The sequence below is a fragment of the Leucopleurus acutus genome (assembly GCF_964270905.1).
Source record: "Leucopleurus acutus genome assembly, chromosome: 11".
Taxonomy (NCBI): domain Eukaryota; kingdom Metazoa; phylum Chordata; class Mammalia; order Artiodactyla; family Delphinidae; genus Leucopleurus; species Leucopleurus acutus.
The window spans coordinates 64,874,704-64,901,271 of record NC_139152.1 but is presented as its reverse complement, the minus strand read 5'-3'; the positions used below and the strand labels follow the sequence as shown (position 1 = coordinate 64,901,271).

The following is a 26,568-nucleotide window of genomic DNA, read 5'->3' as shown; positions in this document are numbered from 1 at the left end:
TATGTGCTAATGACTTCTTAACACTTGAAAACAATTTTCAGATTAAAGTTGAAAATTAGAACTTCTCCCTAATACAGAAACTTAAAAGCTTACTATCACTTCCATTTTGTTGGTTCAGAAGTTTTGTCTTTCCTTCTTGGAACAGTTATGTACTCGTTGGAAAACTTTCAGAATTTTTTTTAACTTGTGATATATAAAGCCCAAACTGAATTTAGAGTCTTGACATTCCTCTTTAAAGCTGTACTCAGAAGTCTCAAATTTCTGGGGTGACCAAAAAAAAAAAACCTGAGAAGATTAACTGTAACATATCCAGGGACAAGAAATTAGGAGCAGGGTATCTAGTTATTTCTGACTTGTGCCTCTACACGGGTAGAAATTCAAATATAAAAATTACACAGCTAAAAAATGCAAGATATATATAGAACCTCACACCTTTAGGAATTCTCAACTTTTCTGATGCTTTCAATTTCTTAGACCTCTTTTCTATAGACTGAATGTTAATGTCCCCTTAAAAATCATACGTTGAAACAGGGTCCTCAATGCGATGGTATTTGGAGGTGGGACCTTTGGGAGGTGATTAGCTCTTGAGGGTCGAGCCCTCATGAAAGAGATTAGTGACCTTATAAAAGAGACCCCAAAGAGCTCCCTTGCTCCTTCTAACACGTGAGGACACAGAGAAAATATCCATCTGTGAACCAGGAAGGAGGTTCTCATCAGACACAGAATTGGCACCTATTGGCACCTTAATCCTGGATGTCTCAGCCTCCAGAACTGTGAGATATTTCTGTTTATGAGACACCCATGTTATGGTGTTCTGTTATAGCAGCATGAATGGACTAAGGCACTCTTCATACTCTACCTCAATTTTTACGAAAACATTTATTTGAAGGGAGATTTACTCCAAAAGTGCAGATGTATATTAAGTTGTGGTTACTAGGCCGAAGGCTTGACTTTTTTCCAAGTACAGGGCACAAAAGCTGCTCATTTCCCACTGCACATACGTGCACCTGACGAACAGCCTTGCAGCCTGCAGGACTCAAGATTGCAATACAAACAGCTAGATTCGGAAACCCTCGCTGGTGCTCAAATACTTGAGCGCTAGAACAGGAAGCAACAAAGCTCAAGTGTCTACTGTAGATATGTGAATGGTCCAATCAAATTTGTCACTGTAAAGTAAGAGTTGGGATTTGCATGGCTTGTTATATTGGGTATATGATAGAGGCAAAATCTTGGGGCCATGCTTTTTGAATTCATACAGTAGAAAAGAAAGAAACCGTGTTGAGTAGTAAGAAATTATTTTTAAAAATGTTCCTATTTCTTCAATATTTTTTGTTTAATCCCATATATTGTCTTAATTTGATATTGGGACTTAGAATACAGGAGTCTACTGATATCTCTTTGTCTGAATTGACCAGCCAGTCCCATCAAACTTTTTTCCCACTAAATCAAGGAATTGGTTAAACTATCCATTGGTTGCTTTCACATTTTGCATATTTAGCCCAAGATTTGATAAGGTTACTAATAGAAATAATGACAATAATAGTCAGTAAGCACTTTAGTGTGCTTTCATGTATTTCTCACAATAACCTTATAAATAAGATTCTCTAATTATTTCCACTTTACAGATAATGCAACTGAGACTTAAAAGCTAGATAACTTGTCCAATGTCAAATTGCTAACAGTGGGAGACTGGGATTTAAACACTGGCAAAAAACCCATTTTGGTTCCAATTTACTAGCCATTTCCAGCAAATGTAGTTTGGCATTCAAATTACCTGGAAGGACCTCATTATATAATTTTGGTCTCCTTGGACATAGGTCAACTTACTTTGAGACAGACCATCCAAGTGCTTAAAGTTATTTTAATGGTAAGTAGGTTAAACAAATTTGAAATGCAAGACTTGTTTTTTCAGGCCATAGCTCCTTTGTAAATAATTGATTATTCATTCAGCAGCTCAGCTCAGTGCTACCAGTCAGTGTGGGAATGGTGGGATATATAAATATAGAGCACAGTCTAGTGAGAGAAGCGTGATGTTTGAAGGGTGTAAACAAACTCCTGGCATTTAAAAAAGGAAAAAATTTGTTCTTTTAGGATGGATCAGAAAAGGCTTCATGGAATCCCTCCATGTATAATGCTGTCTGTCCCAGGCACCCCTATGGCTCACTTCTTCACCTCTTCCAGGTTGTTGCCAAAAGGTTACCTACTCACAGGTCTTTCTCCAACCACCCCATTTAAAGCTTCTCCCCAGCATTCCTTATTCTACTTCCCTGCTTTGCTTTCTTCATAGCACTTATCACCTCTTGGTGTACAACGTGCTTTTCTTATTTATTGGCTTCCTGTCTGTTTCCGCACATTACAATGTAATCTGTATGAGGGCAGGGTCCTTTGGCTGTTTTGTCCACTGATGTAAACCTGGTTTCAGAACAATGCCTAACATAAAGTAGGGACACGATACATAGTTGTTCAATGGATGGAGGAAATAAGACTTCAGCTGGGCCTGAAGAATGGATAGGGTTTAGCTAGACCTTCCTTGGTGGATGGAAGAGATTCCAGGTGAAGGAAACAACTTAAGCAAACAGTGGAGGCAGCAAATCCCATCGCCTGTTCTGGGGACCAGTGTGCTGGTCAACTTGGTTCAAATATAGAAATATGGTGGGGTGTAGTCTGGAAGTATCTATATTATGTAGACCTGAGTGATTATGACTTAATTTTACAGGCAGCAGGAAGCCCATATGATTAGGACTCTTTAAGGATAGTTCAAGGCTAAATATCCTTAATTTAATATTTAACTGTTCAACCAAATCATTCCAGGTACTTCAAATTTAGGGGTGGAACTGGGTTAGGTGGGTTGTGAAGCTACTATAATTGTAAACCCTGGCAAAATAGCCCACTTTGGTTCCAGTTAACTAGCTATTTTCAGCAAATGTAGTTTGGCATTTGAAAAAAGAATATATTTTTTTCTCTTTTATAGAGTTACGAAGACTGAATTAGATATGACCTCTGGCCTTGCCCCTTCCATGTCACAGTGTTGAGTTAGCCCAATGGGTAGTAGGAGTCATGCCAGGAGCCCTTCCTTCACTGGGATACCTAGCAGTTACCCAACTACACATGGTTATGACTGCAAGCCACATAAATAATGTCCTGCTAGACCCAACTTCCCATAGCTAAACCTCAAAAATGCCTGTAGCATCTCTGATGCTGCTGAACAACAAGAGAGATGGATGATGGAAGAGGCGTGAGAGTGTCAAGAGGCACAAACTGTGATTAACAAATTGTGGGTGAAATATCTATCTGTAACCATGGGGACTCCTTTCTAGGACTTTGGGAGAAGACAGAACAAATAAGGGACCCTGAAGTTACTGGCTTCATGGTAGAGTTGCTTCTGAAACTCTGATGAAGGGTGTTAAGGTGAATGGGGAGGAAGACCAGGAGAGCACTGGATAGAGGTGATGAGGAGGTGGTTGGCATAGGAGTTTGGAAAGAAGTGTGGGAGAGAGGATGCAGAGAACTAGATGATGATAGTTGGCTATCGAACCAAAGGAAGCGGAAAGGTCAAAGGCGTCTGAAGTCAGACTTCAAGATACTAAGTAGAATTCTGGGGGTAAACTGTTCTCGTGCCTAAAAATTTCTCTGTACATTAAATACTCTTTTGTTTTAGGTTTAAATACATTGCATTTATTATCATTACTGATGTTCAAATGATCACGTCTTTGGCCAGTGGAAGCCTCTTCAAGGTGACTCTTAAGCCTGTTGACATGACTCCCTTAGTCTTTGATAGTTTCCTTGCTTTCTGGTATGATGAGATGTTCTAGGCTTGTCTTGTATACCTTCCTTTGCCACACCTGGAATCTACCATTTCTCCAATAAGCTCCACGTTCTTCTAGTGAGAAATTGTATTTTCACACCATTTCTGGTTCTGGGATGGTCATGGCTACTAGGTCAGTCTTTGTTTCTAGGCCTTTTTACAGGACAGAGCCAGGAAAAGGTGGATGTGTATAGATACTTACATAGGTGTATGCATATATTTTGCATCTTAGGCACAGTAAATACTCTACATTTTTGAAAGAAACTGCTTATTGCTTTAAACTTGCTCTGTTAATGCCATTAGGCAATGAAAGCAGCAAGTTTTTAAATGGGGTCTTAGTGACATGAAAGAAGTCGTGGAGATTCCCCAGGCAATATATTTATAAAGAGAAGTAAATTTAGGCACCAGGAGAATTTGGTTGACAAATTAGTGGTTCAGTAGGTGGAAACTTAGCTTTAGCATATTTTAGCTGTTACACTTTATAATATAAAATCACCATGCTGCATGAGGGTGACCTTTTGAAGTTTGCAATATTTTTATTAGAGAAAGCACTGAATAACCAGTAATGTTGGATCTAATTCCATAGCCATGAAGAATGACAACTATAGTCTATTTTTGACCCTGTGCCATATCAAGAAAATTCCTCACACTTTAATTAGTTACTAGAAGATCAAGAATATAACTGATTTAATCACACAGAGAAGAAAATAAAAACAATTGTGTTCCGCTGTGGAAATGACAAGTCCTTCATTTGACTTTGCTTTTGAGCAAGGATAATGGACTTGAGGACATGGGGAGAGGGGGAAGGGGAAGCTGGGACGAAGTGACAGTATGGCATGGACATATATACACCACCAAATGTAAAATAGATAGCTAGTGGGAAGCAGCCGCATAGCACAGGGAGATCAGCTCGGTGCTTTGTGACCACCTAGAGGGGTGGGATAGGGAGGGTGGGAGGGAGATGCAAGAGGGAGGAGATATGGGGACATATGTATATGTATAGCTGATTCACTTTGTTATACAGCAAAAACTAACACACCATTGTAAAGCAATTATAGTCCAATAAAGGTGTTAAAAAAAAAAAGAATATACTCACTTAAAAAAAAAAGAATATACTTTACTCACTTTTTTTAAAACTAAAATTGGATTTTACAGAACTTTAAATCCCCAAATTTCCCCATCCCCAACACAAGCTGTAGAGAATAAATACATTACCATGAGGATTCACCCTCAGATTTTATTGTTCACATATATTTGAAATGCTGCATGTTCACACAAAACAGTATTGCTAAAAACTATCTTAGGCTATATACTTACCTAATATTTGTCTTTTATTATATAAATTAAGTATTAACCTAATGAGTCTCAGATAAAACAGTATTTTTCATATCATAAGTGAATTTTGACCAAAAAACAAAACAAAAAAAACGGAACAAAATTATAATTGGTCATAGGTGTTGCCTTTCAAAAGAGAAGCAGTTTTTCATCTTTCAGAGCTATAGGATTGCCAATTGATACCTGGGCTGTGAAGTGGGAAAATAGGTCTCATCTTCTCTGCTAATTCTAATAAATTGAGAGTGGCTTCCTGGGTCTCTGTGTTGGGATGAATTCTGAAACTGCTTCCAGGTTCCATGGGAAAGAGGACTGTGACCAATTAAGGAGTGGGGCACGTGTGCTGTGCATTCGGTATCCACGATGAAACAGCATCAAAAAACACAGTAAACATCAGACTCACCAGACAAGCCACCTACATCCATCTTCTTCAGGTTCTTTGCCTCAAGAATGACAACAGTCAGTTTGCCAGCAGTAGGTACGTAGCGAAGGGAGAAGCAGATATCACCCAATTTCTCTTGCTATGAAAACCAATAAGAAAGTATAAGTAATTTTTCAAATAAAGGTGAATGTGGTTTGTACATAAACACTGTAAACTCCTCAGGGAGGGGGATTATGACAATTAGAATTTGAAAACTCTTAACGTTCACTGGCATTTACCCAGTGGTCTTTCATTCACTAAGGTATCATCAAGAGTGACTGTAACTCATTTCAGTTTTTAATTAGCTCATCTATACTTTAACATTCATCAAAATATATCCATAATTCAATGGTTCAGGAGATGGGACCAAGACAACTTTTTTAGAGACTGCTTTCTGAATAGTACTGCAAAACTCTTGGCAAAAATTAATAACTTGATTAAATAGCTTTGAAAAGAGCCTAACACTTTTTTGGTAGACTCAACCTACCTACTTTTTTGTCTTTTGACATTTCAAATAGGATTATGTGTAATACTTAGACTTCTGGGGGAAAAAGACTTGTTTCCGTGTTCCATTTAAATTCTATTTATTGATGAGAAATTGTAAATTCCTAATAGCAGAAAGGCAAAAAGGCAAAAACGTATATAAGTTTTTGCACTTTTAGTTTTACTCATTTCAAGTGAGGTCTAACTTTCTTTTTTCTTATCCTAAAATTTATAAAAATCTAAGCGGTGGGTCAAAAAAGTGAAATACACAGTAACACAGAGTTTCTCATATACCCTTACGTTATTTCATTGGTATCATATTTTAGTTTCAAGAACATTCCCCAATCCTATATTTGAGCATCTCTGAATAACTGAAGAGTTTAAAATGTTGACGCTATATAGAACTTTTACCTTTTTCAGAAAAGAGACCTATGGGTTCTCCCACCTTAAGTGTTTTACTCTTTAGGATAACTAAGAACTTTGGTAATTGAACATGAGGAAGATTTTTGCATTCCTATTAATGCATGAGAGAGGGGGCAAGGGTGTGCAGTTTGTTGTATTCTCAGATGCTGGAGGTGCTAGACTGCTCACTGACATACGGCATTAAGTATATGTATGGCAAATCAGGGTTTATTTCTTTGCATCTTTTCCCTGCCCATCCCCCCTCCAATAGTAATTCCAAAGAAGGTAATGGTTGTGCCAGACTTTTGCAGATAGATTTCTAACACAGAAGTGAGGTACAGAAGGCCATATCCTCAGGTCTTCTCCTGTTGTACTCCTAATTTGGCTGTTTTTGGCCTTCTCTGTATCTTGACATATGTTAAATTGGCTAAATTAACTGCCTAGATGTAATCCAACAAATTAAGAAAATGCAATTCCTTTTTTGGGGGGGTACTCATTAAATCCATCTTTCAAAAAGGAAAGGGTATCTACCTGTTCTATAATTTATCGATAGGTGAGAAGTAATATATTCAATGTCTGTGTGTGTGTGTGTGTGCGTGTGTGCGCACGTGAGAAAGAGAGAGGAAGAGAGAAATGGTACTTTCTGCTTATGTAATGCTTTTGAAAATATCACCACATGTGTGTATAGCCATGGTTCTTTCATTTCTTGAGTTCCCATAGCACCTTACCCACATATCTCTTACGTTACTAAGGGGACTTTTTTGGTCTTACTGTGCGTGTCTTAATTTCCCCACATGACTAAAAACTCCTTGAAGACAAGGTCCTTCCCTGAATTATCACTTTCCACATATTTTCGAAAAGTAAATATATGGAAATTGGAGCTAATTCCCTCATTTTGAATTATCTAGGTCATACCTCTCTTCCACTAGTATAGATAATAGTTACTTGTAATGTGCCTACTCACCCCTAGGAATTAATGTACACATCAGGAGACTCTAGTGGACTAGATTACATTTCATAGTCTCTGAAAATACAGAACGGGCCTCGATAGCACAGAAATTAATACAAAGGTTGGACAAATTCATCTGAACCTTAGGAGACAAGACAAAGGTAAATGAACAAAACTCCTGTTCAGAAATGCTTATCAGAAGGGTTCTTTTTGCAGGAGTCTATTTGCCACAGTAACCTTCCTGGGGAACTGCTGGAGAACCAGGTCACTCTAAGCATCCTAATCAGCTGTTCTCTCTTAAATGACACCGTTCTTCGTGGCCCATAATCTAATTCCACACTTTATAGGCATCTCAGGTGTTCTAAACGAAGAGTTGTCATAACTTCTAGTATACTTTTATTCTTCAATCTTAGGATATCTAGGGAATCTTTAAGATTTTACATATTTAGTTTCAGAAGAAAGCAGTTACAGTTTGAAAAACCATACCTCAAGTAGAAGAAATATGTCAAGTTACCTCTAATTTTAAAGCTATGGGATGGGGGAAGAAAAAGTGACTGGATTTCAAAGTGGATATTTTGGGAGAAAGGGAAATAGAGAAAAGTACTTATTTTAGCACCTTTTACAGATCTCCATTTAATTCATTAACTTAGGAACTTGAACATGTAAGATTTCATTTGCTCATAAAATCATCCTAATTGGTATGCCAAATTAAGCATGTATTTTTATGTTAATCAACTGAAGTTGCTTTTCAGTGCTTTAAAATTTTTAAACTTGGTTTACATAAGGTTACCTGATGTGTCAGCATGGAGCTAATGCTCAAAGTCTTTTGACTTGATCCTGAGTTTTCTTTTTTTTTTTTTTTGCGGTACGCAGGCCTCTCACTGCTGTGGCCTCTTCCGCAGCGGAGCACAGGCTCCAGACGCGCAGGCTCAGCGGCCATGGCTCACAGGCCTAGCCGCTCCGCGGCATGTGGGATCTTCCCGGACCGGGGCACGAACCTGTGTCCCCTGCAACGGCAGGCGTACTCTCAACCACTGCGCCACCAGGGAAGCCCCTGAGTTTTCTTTAGTGTCAGACTGTCATCTGGAATGGTAGAAACTAATATTCCTAACTGACTGCCCACTAGGATATTCTCCTTCCACTTTTAGATTGTCTTACTAAATGGATGTTCATCAGCAAACCCTCCCCTCAACTGTTTGCCTTTTCAACACTCTTACCTGTCAGGGTCGCTAACTCATCTGTTTCCAGTGGCCACCTTACCTTTTGTTTTCCTCTAGTCATTCAGCCTACAAGTCTTGACATTTCTTTTTTTGGGTAATGTATGTTCAACTGTATTTTTTCTTTCACTTTTTTCTACCACCATCATCAGCATGACCTCTACCCTCACCACCTCCACTTCCAATATGACCTGCATCTCTACCATTTGCTGCCATTACTACCATCACCCTACACCATGGCCTCCACTACTACCTCTATCCCATTCACCTCCATTTCCTCTCTGTGAGACTATGCCCTAAATACTTCTGTCATCTCTTTTGAAATAGTCTGAGCAAAGATTTCTTTAAGTCATAGTCTCACCAAAGTCCAATGTAGACCACATACTAATGCCAAGCTAATCTTTCAAAGGTCCAAACCCATCTTCCTGGCTTTCAAGAAGCTCTATACTTTGCCCTAACTATCCAAATCTTTTTCTTCAACTTCACTACCTACTCAATCTTCAGAATATATTTTGAATTTGACTGTATCTCCCCATTTATAGGGCCATCATTCTAGTCCAAGAAGGGTGACCAACCACCCTCATTTGCTCAAGACTCTACTGGTTTAAGCCTCACAAGTCCTGTATACTGGGAGACTTCGATCCCAGGCAAACCATGACTATTGGTAACCTTAAGTCTAAATCATCACATAATTGCTGACCTAGACTTCTCTAATAGCCTCCTGATAGCCACTCTGTTTCAACTCTTGCTCCTTTCTAGACTCTTCCTCACATAGAAGGCAGACTGATCCTTTTAAAGTGGAAATCTGGTCATGAGACAATCCTACTCAAAGCCCTTCAATGTATTCCCATTTCACTTAGAATAATCTGTATTCCTTACACTTAAAGGCCTTATAGATGGGGGTCTCACCCCTCCATCTCCTACCATTATACTCCCGATCTTACTTTCTCTCCTCCAAACCTGTTAGGTACACTTTGACCTCAGACCCTTTGCCTATGCTCTTCCTTCTGCCTGCAATATTCTTCCCCCAGATACTATCATGGATTGTTCTGTTAGTTTGCTCAGCTTTCTGCTTTACATATCACCTCTTTAGAGACCTTTTATATGGCCATGCTATCTGAAGAGGTTCCATCCACTCCTAAACACTCACACTACCTACCCCCATGCCCTGCTTTTTTTTTTCAGCCTAGCACATATTGCTTGAAGTTCTATTTTGTTGAGGTTTTCCCCACCAGAGTATGAGATCCACAAGAGATGGCTGGCACAGAGCAGAGCCGCATGATGCCTATTGATGGAATAAATGCAGATTCCCTACTATCAATTATAGTCAATGTCCTCAGTATCCACAGGTTGGGTTCTCCATGGAAGCAAACTGATTTGCAAATGGGAGATTGGGATGTGTCCTTTGAATCAACACCTGTGGGAGAGTGCAGAAAGCAGGATGGCTCAGGTGGAGAAGTTGGGCTATGATGCAGTCACACCAAAGGCCTCAGTCGATCCTATGGGAAGTTCTGGAGCTAAAATAGCTCTTCAGAGATGTTCTAAATTCTGAAGAGATGAGTTTTATGCTCCCGAATCCACCGGTCTTTGGATGTGGCCTTTCCCCACATCTTGGACCAGGGCTTCCTCAGCTGTGAGGGAGATTCTAAGAAGGAGGAACTCAGTTGTTATGAGTGTCAGCCATCAACACTCTTGGCCAGTGGAATAAATGCCTTCATCGTGAAGATGGTGCAAGACTGTGTGTGTGGAGGGGTCACCACAGCAATGACTACGTCTCTGAGCTATCTTCCTTCCCATCACCAGATTTTTTTAGGAAATTCATCTACAATGTCTGTCTGTAGTCCCTTATTATGCCTAATTAAATTACCCCTAACCGTTAAGCCCTAGTCCAAGTTCCATATCTTTAAGTATCTCCATAGTGCACAAGGATTTCTACTAGTAATTAATTGCTTTATAGCCAGTAGTATGTGCCTAGAGATATTTTCCCCATTCATATTTGTGAGTTCCCCTCACCCTAATCTCCAGAAGAAGAGGGATTGTACTTGATACTACCTAATAAGGCACATGATAGGGGCTTAGAAATAACTGTTGGTTGATTGCATTGAAAAGAGAGCCTCACCAGTCTTGTTTTGTGCACAGCATGGACACTAGTACTCGATATATCAACAGTGTTTCTAGTTAATCAACAAGTCAACTAATGAATATATTCAGAGGTCTTTCTTTGTTCCTAGTTCTGTAGACATGGCTCAGTCAGTCCTTTCATGAAACTGGAAACGAAAACATTCCTGGAAGTGCAGTTTTTATACGATAATTTCAAGACCCTATGGGGTTGCAGCCGACAGATGAGTGCTTTTGCTGGTATGATTAGCTCATGAAGGGACCTTACTACTATTAGAAATCTCAGCTTTATGTATAATTTATTTTAGTCAATTGCCTTGATCACTAGGTGGAAACTGCCAGTTAGTGTTAGAAAGTTCCAACTGTGAGATTCAGAGAAATTAACCTGCTCTTTTAGAATATGGAGCTGACAATCAGAAAGCACCTTTGTTCTGAGCAGCTTGATAATTCTGATATGTTTTTAAAAGCATCCACTGAATAGAGTAGACATGAATTAATGATTTAATATAGACAACTACAGTAATACCTTTCCTTTTTGAAAAGCATTATAGATACTAGAACAGAGGTCATCTCCATTGGGTAAATAAAAAGCTTGATTAAAATGAATATATGCTGTTTTTTATAGCACCATCCATCATTTTATGTGTAAAGAGAGGTGTTCACTTTAATGATCTTTGCAAATGGGGCTAAGTTCACACACTTGTTGGAAATGCTATACTTTTGAATGAGTTTTAAAAAGGTACCTGAATTGACTTAATGCTGTGACATTTTAAAAGGACATATTCTATTTATGTTAATCTTAAGATTTTTCTATGTGGTAAACTGGAGATATTCTCTCTGAATAGAAGGTTTTTTTCTGAGGTTGGGCATCTATTTAGAGGTGACAGACAAATGGCAGTCCAATCTCTCAAAATGAAAATCTAGACTATTTGCGTGTTCTCCATTAGTAAAAATACAAAGATATTATTCACTTATAGGAAAGGTCAATGTCAGGTTTTTAATTTTAATAACCGATAGGGTGGCTTTAAACATATCCTTTGTGTGGTAGTATCTTTCAAATTCTTTTTATTCCCATAACTACTCTCCTACCCCTGAAGTATCTGCAAATCGGTATTTACATCTAATGGTCCAGATGGTCACAGTGTGAAATGTTGCTGTGGATGTACCCAGGCTAAAAAGACAGAATCTGGCCTAGCGTGCAAATGGACAGTAAATGGTTCAGGTGAATGAGACTATGTTATTTCTTTTAATACTTATTTTTGTGAGGTTACCATGTAATTGATTAACTTCATATGCATTCAACTATTCATTTCTTACTAAGCAATGATTAAGTTCCATCATAAACTCTTCCAGGGTCTAGTCTAGGCTCCATAGATACCTAGAGGAATAAGATGACTTTAAACAAGTTCAGAATGTAGTAGAAAGACAAATTTAAACAGAATAACAATATCATGTGTTAACTGCACTGAACAGGTGGCACAAATACTCTGGGGGCAAAGAGGAGAAGGTTGAAACTTGCCAGGGTCTAGTGATAGAATTAAGGAAGGAAGACTTTATTTGGAGATTTATACCCCCAATAATCAAGGATAAATTTTTCCAGCCACCCCAAATAAACATCCTTTGTAAAACAAATGTGCTTGCCATGCAAATGTAGCTTTAGGACAAGTCTTCCAGCTTTCCCCTTTCAGCTAGAGCTAGTATATATGGGGGGTTGGTGACATGTAAGTGTGCTTGAAGAGAAAATACCTGAGCTGAGATGGGAAGATTCCACAGGAAGAGTCAATGTGAACCCCTTGAAGGACAGGGCAAGAATGTCCCAGGCACAGGGATGCACGGGCAAAGTCTCTAAGCGCTTAAACAAGTTACTCTTCTATAAGTATAAAATGTATGTAGTTTAATTAAGGACAGATTTCTATTTATGATTTACATCTTCAAGTTTTTTCACTATATCTTTAACTTCTACTTTGATGAAGAGATACACTTGTAGTCCTATTAGAAATAAGAATTAACAACAGAAAAGTGGATATTCTGAAGTGCTCTAAAAATGATGAAAATCAAAATGCCTATTAAAAATAACAGTACAGTGCAGTACAGAGTGATGGAGAGAGCACTGGACTGAGACACGGGCATTAACTATTTGTTCATCAAACATTTATTGGGCATCTCCTATGGGCCACCACTGTCCTAGATACTAGGACACAATAAAGCATACAAAACCAAGGAACAAAATAAACATGGTAAAATACAAGGCAAAGTAAAGTAATTAGAAGAGTGCTTGGCACATAAAACGTACTATGTGAGCACTTGCTATTATAACAAAAATCCTATTTCAACCACCTTCTTCCCCATACATAGCGCCATATATAGGGAAGAGGGTGGTCGAAATAGGCACTATCTAGAGAAGCCAAACTTCTTGAATGAATTGTCTACAATCACTGTCCCTATTTGTTCATGTTCTACTGATTTCTCCATTACGTTATTGAATTGAAATGGGTTCTGCCAAGTTTTCAAATGACATCCATCTTGGTACGTCATAAATATTTTTCAGGTTTCATTAACCTGAACTCTCAGCAGGATGTGTTGACTTCTCTCTCTTCCCTGGATTCTGTAATTCTGGAGGCTTTCTTGATTTATCTGCCTCTCTGGCCACTGATTCTAGTCCAAGCCCATTCCTTTTCTTCTTAAACTGATATTGTCCCAGTCTATGGCTTTAGTTACAATCCAGAAGTGATTCCCAAGATTGTTTCTTCAGTTCAGATCTTTTATCTGGACTCCAGACTTATATATCCACTGCTTCCTTGTCATTTCCACATTAGTACGTTAAATAAAGATCTTAGACTCAAATGCCAAAAACTGAATTGCATTACATTTCTCACAAGCCTGGTTCACTCTATTTCAGTATTGGTAACCGCCTCCAAACAGTTGCTAAAGCCAGAAAACTGGGCATTATCACTGACCATTGACTTCTTTAGAGATCTGATTTTACCTATTAGAAATCTCTCAAGTGGGTTCACTTGTTTCCATCCTTTTCCAATAAATCTCTAATATTTCAGTATTAGAGTATTTACCCCCAATCCAATAATCTGTCACCTGGGATATTCTAATAGTCTCTAAATTGTCCTCCTCCAATTTACTCCTGGAATATAGTGGGCAGAGTCGGCCTCTTAAATAACAAATCTACTTAAAATCCTCAAGTAGGTCTTCTGTCTCTCTTGGGATAAAGATCCACAACTTTACCACCAGTTAAAATATTCTTCAACGTCTTGTTCCTGCTTACTCCTCAGCCTCTTCATATCAGGCTTCTTCATATCATGAAATAAGTCATGTTAACTGTACTCTTAGCACCACCATATGAACAGTTCCTTTTGCTTGACACATTCTGTCCTTTCGTTATTCTCCCTTTTATGTAACCTTTACTCATCTTTCAGACCTTACCTCAACATTTATTTAGAGAAGCCTTACCTGAATCCAAGACTAAGTAAAGCCTTCCTTAAATATTCTTTAGTGGTTCCTTATACTCTTCTTTTGAAGTTTTGACTATAGTTATCATTACTATAGTCATGCCCAGTAATTGTAATGATATACAGCAATCAGATATTGATTTGTGTGATTATTGGATTGCATCTCACTTACATGAACTTGACCATCTTTATACAGTACCCTTTTAATCTGTATGCATAGTTCTGGCATATAAGACATGATTAGCACATATTCATTGAGACAAAGAATGCATACATATTTGAGTGCTCAACTCTGACAGAGACTGCTAGTTGTTTGTCAAAATCCATTCTCTTCTTCCTGGACACATAGCTAGACTACATTTCTCAGCCCTCCTTGCAGTTGGATGAGGTCTTGTGATTGGATTCTAGCCAATGGACTGTGAACCGAAGTGAAGTGTGCCCTTCTAGACTCAATCCCCCATAACTACTTTGTATGATCTTTCATCTCTCCTATGACTGTGACAGTGACCTCTGTGACCTTCGAAGCCACGTGCTGTAGATGGCAGAGGTTCAATTTGCCAGGATCCCCAAATGGCACAGTAAAAGAACCCTACCTGCCAATGTGGAACCACTTTGTACTACTGAGTGAGCAAGAAATAAATTTCTTTTGCTGAACCATTACATGTTTGGGCCAACTTCTTACTGTAGCCTAGCCTTACATAATTAATAGAAATAAATGAATGAATTCTAAACAGTGTTTTCAAAAGTATGATTAGTGATCCATTTCACTTTCTGTGGTTAGTAGAAAACGAGCAATGCTTATATTTCATTAATTCAGTTTGCCAAATGCTTATTTTGTGTTTTCAATATGTCAGTCATGGTGCAAGGTACTAGGAAGAATGGATGATGAAAACTTGTCCTTGACCTTAAGAAACTTATTCTGTGTTGAGGGGGACAAGCATAAAAACAAAAGTTCAACATAAAATGATTAGTGCCATTTTAGAAATATATATTTGGAAGGACCAGTATAGAGAAGGTAGAGGAATTTGTTGTGGTTAATTTCAAATGAGAATTTCGAGTGGTGGACAGGGGAGTGCGACCAGAATGTAGAAAGGAAAGTGAGTCCTGGCAATGTCCTTGTCAAAAGATTCTTCATTCTGTGGTGTGCTTTGGGGCCTGAAATTCCACCATTCATTCCCTTCCCCTAAAGCTTTAGATCTCTAGGAGTCCTTTAAAATAATATGAAACGCTGTTTTGCCCCCTAGAGGATGACATGGCAGTCCATCATGGTATTAAATTTTAGTTGACAGTTCTTTGGGTTATGGAAGATTTATCTAAGTGAGTGGAGACGGGCAAAAACGCCAAAGATGGTGAGTATGTCTCCATAGCTAGGGATGCTGCCTTAGTCAGAGCGCCTAGTAGGAATCCAGGTGAATGACCCAATTGTATGAGGACATGTAAAGCGAGGGGAAATAATGCAGAACGTTTGTGGAAAGTATCTAAAGAGACCACGTTGCTTTGTCCCTTTAACATTCTCTCTCTGTTAACTACATGTCCTTGATTTTCTAGGTCAGACCCAATTTTAAATATTCTATTTTCTTGTCTTCATGTGACTTTTGGGGCCCCTTCCAAATTGTTAAATTTGGATTATGGGAACCAACGTTATCTTCTTTTAAACCGGAAGTGTGGATACTAAGTAATTTTGAAATATGAGCAACCTATTTCTACATAAAAATGCAAATTTGACCGAGGCAATTATAAAGGAAGCCATTGTACATAAATAATATGCCAGAAGATGGGCCATTGGTGCTGGAGCAGTCATGAAAAACAATGCCAGGTAATCCTTGGAAGGCATAGTTTGGCACTTTCAACTCTGAGATGTGTCATTTTTACTGGCAGAGAGAAGCATTTGAATGATTTATACATAGTCTTTCTGGTAGAGCAGCATTAAATGTTTACTAATCATACTCAACAACTGCAAAGACTTAGTACCCTGACCTCTGTCACTCCATAGCTACGTTTACTGGTGCATCCTAACTAACGTGAAAGGTACCATGGGGGAATAGGGTCTTGACAGAGAGAACTCAGAAGCCAAGGTGCTGTTTTATCCAAAGAACACTTTCCCTTTTTAGTTCTGGGGTGGTGACCAAGAAATCCAGAAGGAATGGTAATACCACACAAGTAGGAGACACCATTGCCCCAGGAAGGTTTTCCTTCTTCTCAGGGAGGTCTGGGTGAAAGGGAAGGAAAATGCTCCATGGACTTGAGTTCTGCCACCAACCACCTCAGGGGGACACTGCAAGCAAGTTCTTCCTGCACCATTAAAATAGATGAATCGTGCCTGCTCTTTCTTTCCCTGAGGATTACGTAAGACCCACCTGTGAGCCAAGAGGAGCTTACAATCACGGAGAAGAGAACCAAAAAAAGGCAACAAAAAGAGCACGCTATGCACTAGGCTAGTCACACAGAAGCTGCAAGGGGAGAAAAGCCACTTAAGCAAGGTGAGGGAGGTCATAGGGGCCAAGTCCAGCTTTTCCACTTCGGGCTTCAGCTTGCCAAGGGGGCTGTCCATAGCAAATGGGAGCCTTGAAAAAACAGAGAAGACGGGGGAAAAAAGCCAATAAATTGAGGTTGGAGAGGCAAGGCAGTGGGGAAAAAATAGAGAAAGGAATAGAGGAGAGAAAAGAAACTGGAAAAAGAGAGTAAGGGGTCGGGGGAAAAGCCAGTTTGTTTACTTTATCTTCCAATAAAGTGCAAGTACTTGACAATAAAGGGGGAAGTGAACATTCCTGAAGGGATTGGTCTGGGGGTTCTTGATACCTATCAGTAGGGGAAGAATGCCACAGGAGTGGGGGGATGGATTTTTGGAAAGGGATGGATTATGGGTTAGATGTGTGAATGTGTAGCAGGGGAAGAAGAAGACCAGCTTTTTGACTGTTCCGGTTCTCATAATCTATATGAGCAAGAAGAATTAAGAGAGCAGAAGTAGGAGGATTCAGGTTAAACACAACCGCCCTTTTGACAGACTCTTGGAAAGGGTGGTCTCACTTGAACAGATTTTTGAAAATACAAAGGACAACCTATGAAGATGACACCAGAGCAGAGGATGAAGCCCATGGACATACAAAGGAAAATGATAAAAGTATTATATAAAGAAATAGCAAAGGAGATGCACACTTATACAACAGAAATGTTACTACACGAAAGCAGATTCATTTTGGATTGCAGGCAACAGAACAAGAACTATTGCATGTTGATTGCACCATGTTCTTTTGTGCTTTCATATCTTTGGACATCTGCTTCCTTTAACTGGTATAACCTCCCTCCCTTTGTTTTACTACTGGACTCCTCTTAATTCTCAGCTGTCATCTCTGCTGGGTCATCCTCTGGCCATTCTCATGAATGGCTTTTCTTCCCTATTTTTGTTACAATGACACCTTTTTAAACTCTCAGTATAGCACTTATAATATTACACACAAGATGCCTGTTCCCTATTTGCCTCTTTCATTAAACAAGGCTTATATTTTCATCACTTTTGCCTAACAAAGTGTCTGCCACACGGCTAAAAGTCGATATAAAGTTACAGGTCAAGAGCCATTGTGTCTTACTGTAGAAAAGGGATAGGACAGAGGAAATGCCAATTTTTAGTTTTTGTGCTATTGTAAGAAAAATTTGGAATCAGTTGGCCAAGACTCTGATGGGGAAGAAGTGAAAAGCTATGCTATATGCACTAGTGATGTAAAAACAAAAAACTGTCGAGCACATAGCTGACAATAAAGTTTCTTTAGAGTTAAGATATCATTTGGGTTTCTTATTAAAGGCAAAGAGAATATGGAAGTGGAATCTTGGGGATCAAGCTTTCTGAGAGAGCAGACATGCCAAGGACAATGGATAAATATCATTAGCGGAAAAACTAGACAGGACAAAAACATAAAAGAGCCAAAGAGAAAACAGTTACTGTTTGGGAATAGGTTTTAAAAATGATACGCGGGCTTCCCTGGTGGCGCAGTGGTTGAGAGTCCGCCTGCCGATGCAGGGGACACGGGTTCGTGCCCCGGTCCGGGAAGATCCCACATGCCGTGGAGCAGCTGGGCCCGTGAGCCATGGCCGCTGAGCCTGCGCGTCCGGAGCCTGTGCTCCGCAATGGGAGAGGCCACAACAGTGAGAGGCCCGCGTACCGCAAAAAAAAAAAAAAAAAGATACGTGAATAACACTGGGAATTTGGCTAGTTTGGTTGAAGAGAAACTCTAACTAGATTTATATATAATAATGCAACTACATTTTCTAGTAAAGAACTGGTAAGAATAAAATGAAATCAAAGAAAAGAGCTTTGAAATACTAAACCTGTACATGAGATGTATTAATATCATTTTCTTACTAGGTTAATATCAGTAGAATAACCATTTTTAAATAGTTTCCACTACTTCATTATTTATTAGACATTGAGTAGCTGGCTCTTGTAAAGATGCAAAAGAATCCTCATTACTTGATGATATAACAGCTGAGGTGGAATATTTGAATTTCTGAATAGGTACAAATCCCAATTATGACTATGGCCATTTCCAGGGGCATTGCAACCCTCCATAGATGGAATACGAGGAGACCTGTAAGGATGATTGAGATAAAGAGAAAAGTACAGTCCATCTTCTGTACCACAAGTATGTTGCATCTGCTTGATAGTTTCAGTGTTACTGTGAAAATAGTAATATAATCAGATTGTGGATAGTGGAAACAAAATCTTTCTCATGAACAGCCCAGTTAATTCAGTTTTCAGATAAAGATAAAAATATATGGAGTTGCAAATTATATGCATATAGATTAGGCATTTGAATTTATATTTTCCTCTTGGCTATGTAACTGACTTGAAACAATGTGAAGAAATTTGCTTAGCTTGAGTTACCCCCTTCACAAAATAGATCACCAATCTCAAAGGTGATAAGTGAACACCTCTAACAACATCTACATTAATCTCAGTTTCTTAGTGAAACGGTCCCATCTACACATTACTACTTTATCAGAGTTTGGCTTTTCTCTCTCCAGTGGTGATCTTCTGTTCTCATTTATTTTTCCTTAAAGGTTATGCAGATAATTAGTGTATTTCTCATGTAGGCCTTAAATGCACTGCATGTTGTGGCAGACTTACAGAGGAAGTCAAGATCATCTCTAAGTATATTTGGAATTCAATTTGCCAACATTTCACAAATTGTTCATTTTGCAGAAACAATTTCGTTTCCATCTGGTTTGCCTAGGGGAAAGCTCACTGGTGCTCATCGTTAAGAAAATCAGATCATTAGGGAATTCAGTGGTCCCTTGCATGGAAATGTGGATGTCACTACATCACACAGTGCAAAAATATAGTTTATCTGCAAATGAGTGTGATGTGAATCTGCTTGGAAGCTATCGTCTTCAGACAAAGAAAGCACATAGGTGTATCTTATTTGCTTCATTTTGCATGTATTCAGACTGACAGCTGGAGTGACCTGCTGAGATGTCAGGGTTTTGTTTTTATTGTTATGTAAAGGACATCACAGATTTTTTATGCGAAATGACGACTAAAAGAATTTTTAAGGGGCTTCCCTGGTGGCGCAGTGGTTGGGAGTCCGCCTGCCGATGCAGGGGACGCGGGTTCGTGCCCCGGTCCGGGAGGATCCCACATGCCGCGGAGCGGCTGGGCCCGTGAGCCATGGCCGCTGGGCCTGTGCGTCCGGAGCATGTGCTCCGCAATGGTAGAGGCCACAACGGTGAGAGGCCCATGTACCACAAAAAAAAAAAAAAAAAAAAAAGAATTTTTAAGAATGTGTGTTATGCAACTGTAACTCAAGGCATTTTAAACTGTGATAATTTTCCTCTTTTATTTGTAATGGCACTCTGGTTTTCAACTTTGAACATCATATTTTTAATGAAGGAAACTTAGCTTCTAGAAAATGTGACTGAGAAAATGGACCCATAAATTTCTGGCCAATTTCATCAGATGATTTTTTTATCATTTTATTAGGATTTAGTTTTTATCTATGGTTTTCATCTCGGATTTTATTATGTGATATCCTGTTAATGGAGAGCAATATAAAATTTTTAAAAATTTATTTATTTATAAATTTATTTATTTATTTTTGACTGCGTTGGGTCTTTGTTGCTGCGTGCAGGCTTTCTCTAGTTGCTGAGAGAGGGGGCTGCTCTTCGTTGTGGTGCATGGGCTTCTCATTGTGGTGGCTTCTCTTGTTGCGGAGCGCGGGCTCTAGGCGTTCAGGCTTCAGTAGTTGTGGCACGCAGGCTTAGGTGCTCCACAGCATGTGGGATCTTCCCGGACCAGGACTCGAACCCATGTCCCCTGCATTGGCAGGCAGATTCTTAACCACTGTGCCACAAGGGATGTCCCAGTATAAAAATTTAAAAAGAGAACTTTTTCACATTTGAAATCTCATAAAAGCATGTTTGCCAACACTGTACCTTAAAGTAGTTTGCAGATTTCCATGAACTTTCTTAGAAAAGTAGTAACCATTATTGTTCAATAAATTCTGCAAAGGGACAAATTAAGAGCCTGAGGTAATCCTTATTTCCATTGCTTTCATGCATATTTTTGGCAAATAAGTAAAAATGACATAAATTAAAAAAAAATCACCATATATACTTCAGATGACCCCCCAAAATCTTTTGACTCAGAGAAAGAATATGTGAAATCTAAGGGACATCATTTTGAATTTGAAGCTAAAAAGAATATGTATAAAATTGTTATGTAGGGCTTCCCTGGTGGTGCAGTGGTTGAGAGTCCGCCTGCTGATGCAGGGGACACGGATTCGTGCCCCGGTCCAAGAAGATCCCACATGCCACGGAGCGGCTTGGCCCGTGAGCCATGGCCGCTGGGCCTGCACGTCGTCCGGAGCCTGTGCTCCGCAACGGGAGAGGCCACAACAGTGAGAGGCCCGCATACCGCAAAAAAAAAAAAACACCAAAAAATTGTTATCTGAAAAAAGCCTTTAGGCAGTCAGAGTCCTTGAAATATTTGAAAAGATTTGTCTGAAGATAATGAATCATAGATACATATGACTACTTTTTGAAGATAGAGGAGTCTTATAGGTTTAAGCTTATGGGAAAAAACACAAAAAATGTAAAGAATGTATTGTACTATAAAGGGTTACTTTCAAACTTATCCAGAGTGAATTAAAGGCAGAGAAGTGAGCCAATGGTGTCCCTTGTAGGTGACAATGGTACAGGGTCAGGTGGGAAATCTTTCTGAAAGAAGTTGTTTCTAGTATAAATTAAGAATACTCGTTTGTGTGTGAGGATAAAACTGAACAGCTTACAGAGGTAACCAGAGACAATTTTTCATGGGGTCATTGAGAAAGAGTTTCCTATGGTTCCAAATAAGGTACATCAAGAAAGGAAAATGGACTGGAGGTTAAGCTTTTATTCCTAAAAGGTATGAGGTTCTCAAAACTGATTTTTAGAGACAGTTAGTACCACAGTTAATATTGTAGTAAGGCTGCCGAGTCCAAATCTTGACCAACCACTTACTTAGCTGTGATCTGGGGACATTCTTAACCTTTGTGGGACTCTGTATCCTTATCAGTAGAGTGGGAATGATAATAAACTACAGGACTGTTGTGAGGATTAAAGAGTTAATATACACGTGCTGTGCATACAGAAGCTGGCACACAGGAAGTGCTCAATAAGTGTTAGTCATTGTTAATATCGGGCTTCCGGGCTTCCCTGGTGGCGCAGTGGTTGGGGGCCCGCCTGCCGATGCAGGGGACGCGGGTTCGTGCCGCGGTCCAGGAGGATCCCATGTGCCGCGGAGCGGCTGGGCCCGTGAGCCATGGCCGCTGGGCCTGCGCGTCCGGAGCCTGTGCTCCGCGGCGGGAGAGGCCACGGTGGTGAGAGGCCCGCATACCACAAAAAAAAAAAAAAAAAAAAAAAAAAAAAATCGGGCTGCCTTTTACAGATCAGCTTCTATGTGTTGGATACTTCATATGATTTATTCCATATCTTCACAGCCATGAAGTACAGGTTATCATTGTCTCTACTTCATAAATGGACAAACTGAGGCTCAGCCCTGTGGAGTAACTTTGTTAATGTAACATGGTTATTAGAACCCAGAACACAGGTTTGTTAAGCATCAAAGTCCATGCTTTTTCTTCTATCTGGCAAATCTCGTGAAATTTTAATTTCCTTTTTATATTGGGTAATCATTGTTCAATAGTATCTAATACTAAGCCTGTAAGATACTATTAGCACAAGGTGCTGAACTGGAAAAAAATGTCACATGGCAGCACTTCCCTGGTGGAAGTGTTCATAGCCAGATTCTTCATCTCTAATATTGCACCCCCTGTTAAGCAATTTGCAATTGCTTTCATGTCTTCCTGAGTGTACAGGAGTCAGCAGGCTACAATTTCTGAATGACCGTCTCAAGGTCTTCCATGTATACCTGCAGACTATTGAGATGAAAGGTTTCTCAGAGGAGCAGAAGTATGTCCCCCTTCTCCTTTCCGTTCCTGAGGTTGCCTGAGTTAAATGTATCGACTAAAAGGAGATGTGTTACATCATCTTGAATCAGAAGGGGTAATCAATTGTATTCTTCTCTCCTCACAGGGATTTGGTGAGGTCAAATAAGGAAAAAGTGGGTAGAAGGATAAGCTTTCTGCAAAAAGGATAAATAAATGCAAGAAAGGGATTATTTCAAGCAGTGAATTAGAAAAATATAAAAGCAAGCTACATTCTCTAAACACATGATAAGTGCTGTATTCTCTGTTCTCATGTGGCCAGAGATCAGTGGATACGGTATAGGGATGGATCTGTGGCTGAAGTACCTGTTGGGCTACAGGTAGTAGAGGTTTAGAGCTGGAGTCTAAAGTCAGACCTAGATTTGAAACCCTGGTTTGTCACTTCCTAGCTAGGTGACTTAGGGTAGGTTGTTTCATCTCCCTAAGCCTCAGTTTCCTCCTGGATAAAATGGGGATAATGATAGTACTGATCTCAACTGGTGGTTGTGAGGATCAAATGAGAGGAGATACATCAAGTGCTTAGAATGATGCCTAGAATATGGTTTAAGTACACAGTGCATGTTCGTTATTTTATTCTTAGCATTTCTATCCATCAAAAATTAAGAATGAGTTTTTACAAAATACAATTATATCCATCTTTGTGTGTTCCTTAGTTGGTACAGGGTACAGTGTCTGGCACATAGCAGACACTCATATTTTTTTTGTATTAATGAACAGAAGGATAATGTCATATGAATGCTGATACAGAGTTCTCGCTCTCAGTCAGCCCTCTTAGGAGTTTGTTCTTGGACACACAGAAGAGCTGTGGACATGGACAGCCAGCTGGGGGACCTGGTAAGATGTCTATGTGGAGATGCCCATCTCACTGCACTTGGGCCCCACCTGAGGTCCTCCTTCTGCAGGGGAGCTCAGGGTCTCCTCACACAGTGGGTCTCTCTGAGTTGAAGTCCACTGAATCCTATCCTTGGGTAAAACGTGGCTTGGATTTTGTCCCCCCACTTCACCCCTCAGTGACCTTGAGCTTGGATCAGCACAGGAAGGAGCAGGTGCTAGTAGTGGTTTATTATACTTGGCTGCTAACTGGGAGGAGTGGAAATGGAAATCAGGAAGTTCCTGAGGAAGCTAGAAAAGGTACTAGCTTAATGGCAAGGATGAAGGTTGTTTTCTTCACTTTCTGTTCTTCAGGACATTTTTTCCTTGGGAGATTTCTTTCCTTTGAAGAAAGGACGTGCCTTCTGGCTTTATTTATAAGCAATTTAGAAAAATACTAGACTGTTAAGGAGATGATGGAATCAGGAAAATTTAAGCAATGCAGGTTGATGCTGGGTAGGGTACTATATAGGAGAACATAAAATACGATATATAAAGCACTTAAACAAGTTTGTGATGGGGGAGAAGTAGGGTGTTAATATGATCTAAAATGGAAATGAATTCTGTTTTAACCAACATGTCCAAAATAGAACTTAATGTTTATCCTTAAAATGCATGCATCTTTCTGTAATTTCATTTATTGCCCCGTTTGCTCACTTCTCAGTTAACCAAGCTAGAGTTGGAATCACTTTCAATGGCTTTCAAGCCCTCACTCTTCTGTCTAATGGAAAACAAGCTTCTATAAATCATATCTTAAAAACCTTTTCAAATTTGAGTTCTTACTTTCACTGCCACGTAATTTCATGAACTCTGCCTCTGGAAGCAAGAGCCTTCAATTCATCGTCATGCTGCCAAAGGATTAGCTTTCTAAGCCATAGAGCTGATACGGCCACTGGCAGCTTTAATATCCTCCTGGTTGCCAACTATCAGAGTAAAATGTTAACTTCCAAATTCAAAGCACTAAAATATTACCCTTATTTATTTTTGTGGCTTAGCCCCTGCCCCCATCATTCTCCTCTCACATGCATTAGATCGTAGCCAGACGTTATTTCTCTCTGCATGTTTCAGATGCTCACCCTTCTTCCCCTGATTGGAAATCCTTATTCTTGACCTGTTGAATTCCTAATCGTCCTTTATAACCCACCTCATTCATATCTAATCATCCCTTCTGAACTCCTCACCTCCAGACAGCATCATCCCTTCCTTGTTGCCTATGAACTCCTTTGAGTGGAAAAACTGTATCTAATTCACCTCTGTATCACCAGGGCCCAGCATAGAATGATCTGTAGGTATGTTGTTGAATTGAGGCATCAGATTAATGAAAAATCTTCCACCAAGGAGCTATTTCCTTTGCTGATGTGTTTTTGTTTGGGATAGTTAAATGTAGAAGGTACAGAACATAGTTGCTTATATAGGAAGCCTTTAGTACATACAGTGAATTGATTGCTGGAAAACAGGGCAAGGGTTTTTATGGTTATGTGTCAACAAGAGCACAGGCTCAGACTGACCTGAGTTAAGATGCAGACTTGGTAACTTAATGGGCGTATGACTGTGGTACTCCCTTTACTTTTCCTTTATAAAATGAGGAGAATACTTCCAAGAGTGTGTAGGATAGCTATGGATATCAAACAATATGTATAGCCTAGAATACAGTGCTCTTAATTTTATTGAAATAAAGAAACTTGTATATACAAGTTTAAAAATTGGGTGGTATATCAATAGTACTTCTGAACAGACAGGAAAAATAATGTGTTGACAGATACATGAAAGAAACGTAGAGACTTTTATTACTCTAGGATGAGGCCTAGACTGAATTGTCAAGTTTATAGTAAGAGGAGACACACAGCTTCCTTAAACTATTATATAGCTCCTCCTTAAACTATTAAGTTTATATATAAACTATTATAATATATAAAACTATTATATAATTACATAATATAAACTATTATATAGTTCCTATCTATAGTAATCACTTAACAGGGAAATCTTCATTTTCCTTATAATTTGATTTCTGGTTGCAACCCTTGAACTATTACAGCTCAAACAGAAAAAGACAAGATACCACACCAGCTACGTCGGTCATACTAAGATCTTTTCTTCCTGGGTTCAACATGTGTCTTTTAACTCTTTGCAGACAGCATATTTATCTGTGCCAGTGGCAGGGTATGTGTGTGGGGTTCCTAAGAAGTCTCTGAAATGAACACAACCATTAGGGCTTTAAAATGCCACTTGACGGATCATTCATTTAAAAGCTATTACCAGTCAGCTGCCTCTTGCAGGCAGAGGGAAAAACATATCTGTGGATTGAAGACACTTGAAATCAGAGATTAGCAGGAAGATGCTCTCTCATTACCAAACAGGGAGCCAGGATGTCAAACATCTTTAGTTTCTCTAAAGACACAATCTCTCTTCCGGAATTTTCGTAAAGGGCAAAATGAACTAAAACAACCCCTCCCCCCACGACGTCACCTTTGCTGTAATAATACCCTGCATCTCTCTGCCTGTGCCCCCAGATGCCTGCAGTGAGCGGCCCTGCTCTAGTGAGCACATCTCATTCTGCTTTACCACTTGGCTTTCTCAACTCCTGCCTGATCATTTTTGGAAATGTCATTCACCTTTATATGCAGGCCAGTGCACAAACCAAAATTAATTTAACTCACAAAGGCATATTACTATTATTACTTTTGACACCATGGAGAACTTATTAACTATAGCTTGTCACAGGCCTCTCAGCCTGAATACGTTCCTTCTCCATGCTGTAGTCCGGCTAATCCGAGCTAAAGGTTTTCTGGATTGCCAGACACTGTAAAAAGTCAAAATAGTTGAGTTTTTCAATAATTAGGCTAGACAACTAGGGCACCTACCAGGCACCTGTGGGGGACCATGGACACCTAAGGGGACGGGAGGAACCCCCAGTGACTGGGTAGGATGTGGGGCATGGGGGGAGTGAGGGGGAGGAGAAGTGGAGGCGGGACGGGACTGGCGCCCCTGAGGGGCGGCTGGGGGAGGGGAAGGGATCCCACACCCGAAGAG

At 39.6% G+C, this 26,568-nt stretch overlaps 1 protein-coding gene across 2 annotated transcripts in view; it reads right to left on the bottom strand.

Annotated features, from left to right (window-relative positions):
• SYT1 (synaptotagmin 1) overlaps nt 1-26,568 on the bottom strand; it is a gene marked incomplete at both ends in the record, with an annotated part of 539,644 nt that overhangs the window by 77,676 nt on the left and 435,400 nt on the right. For both annotated transcript variants that reach the window (XM_082850419.1, XM_082850418.1), the window contains one exon: nt 5,541-5,658. In XM_082850419.1, the coding sequence (XP_082706545.1) occupies nt 5,541-5,658 (118 nt within the window). The remainder of the gene's footprint in view (nt 1-5,540; nt 5,659-26,568) is intronic.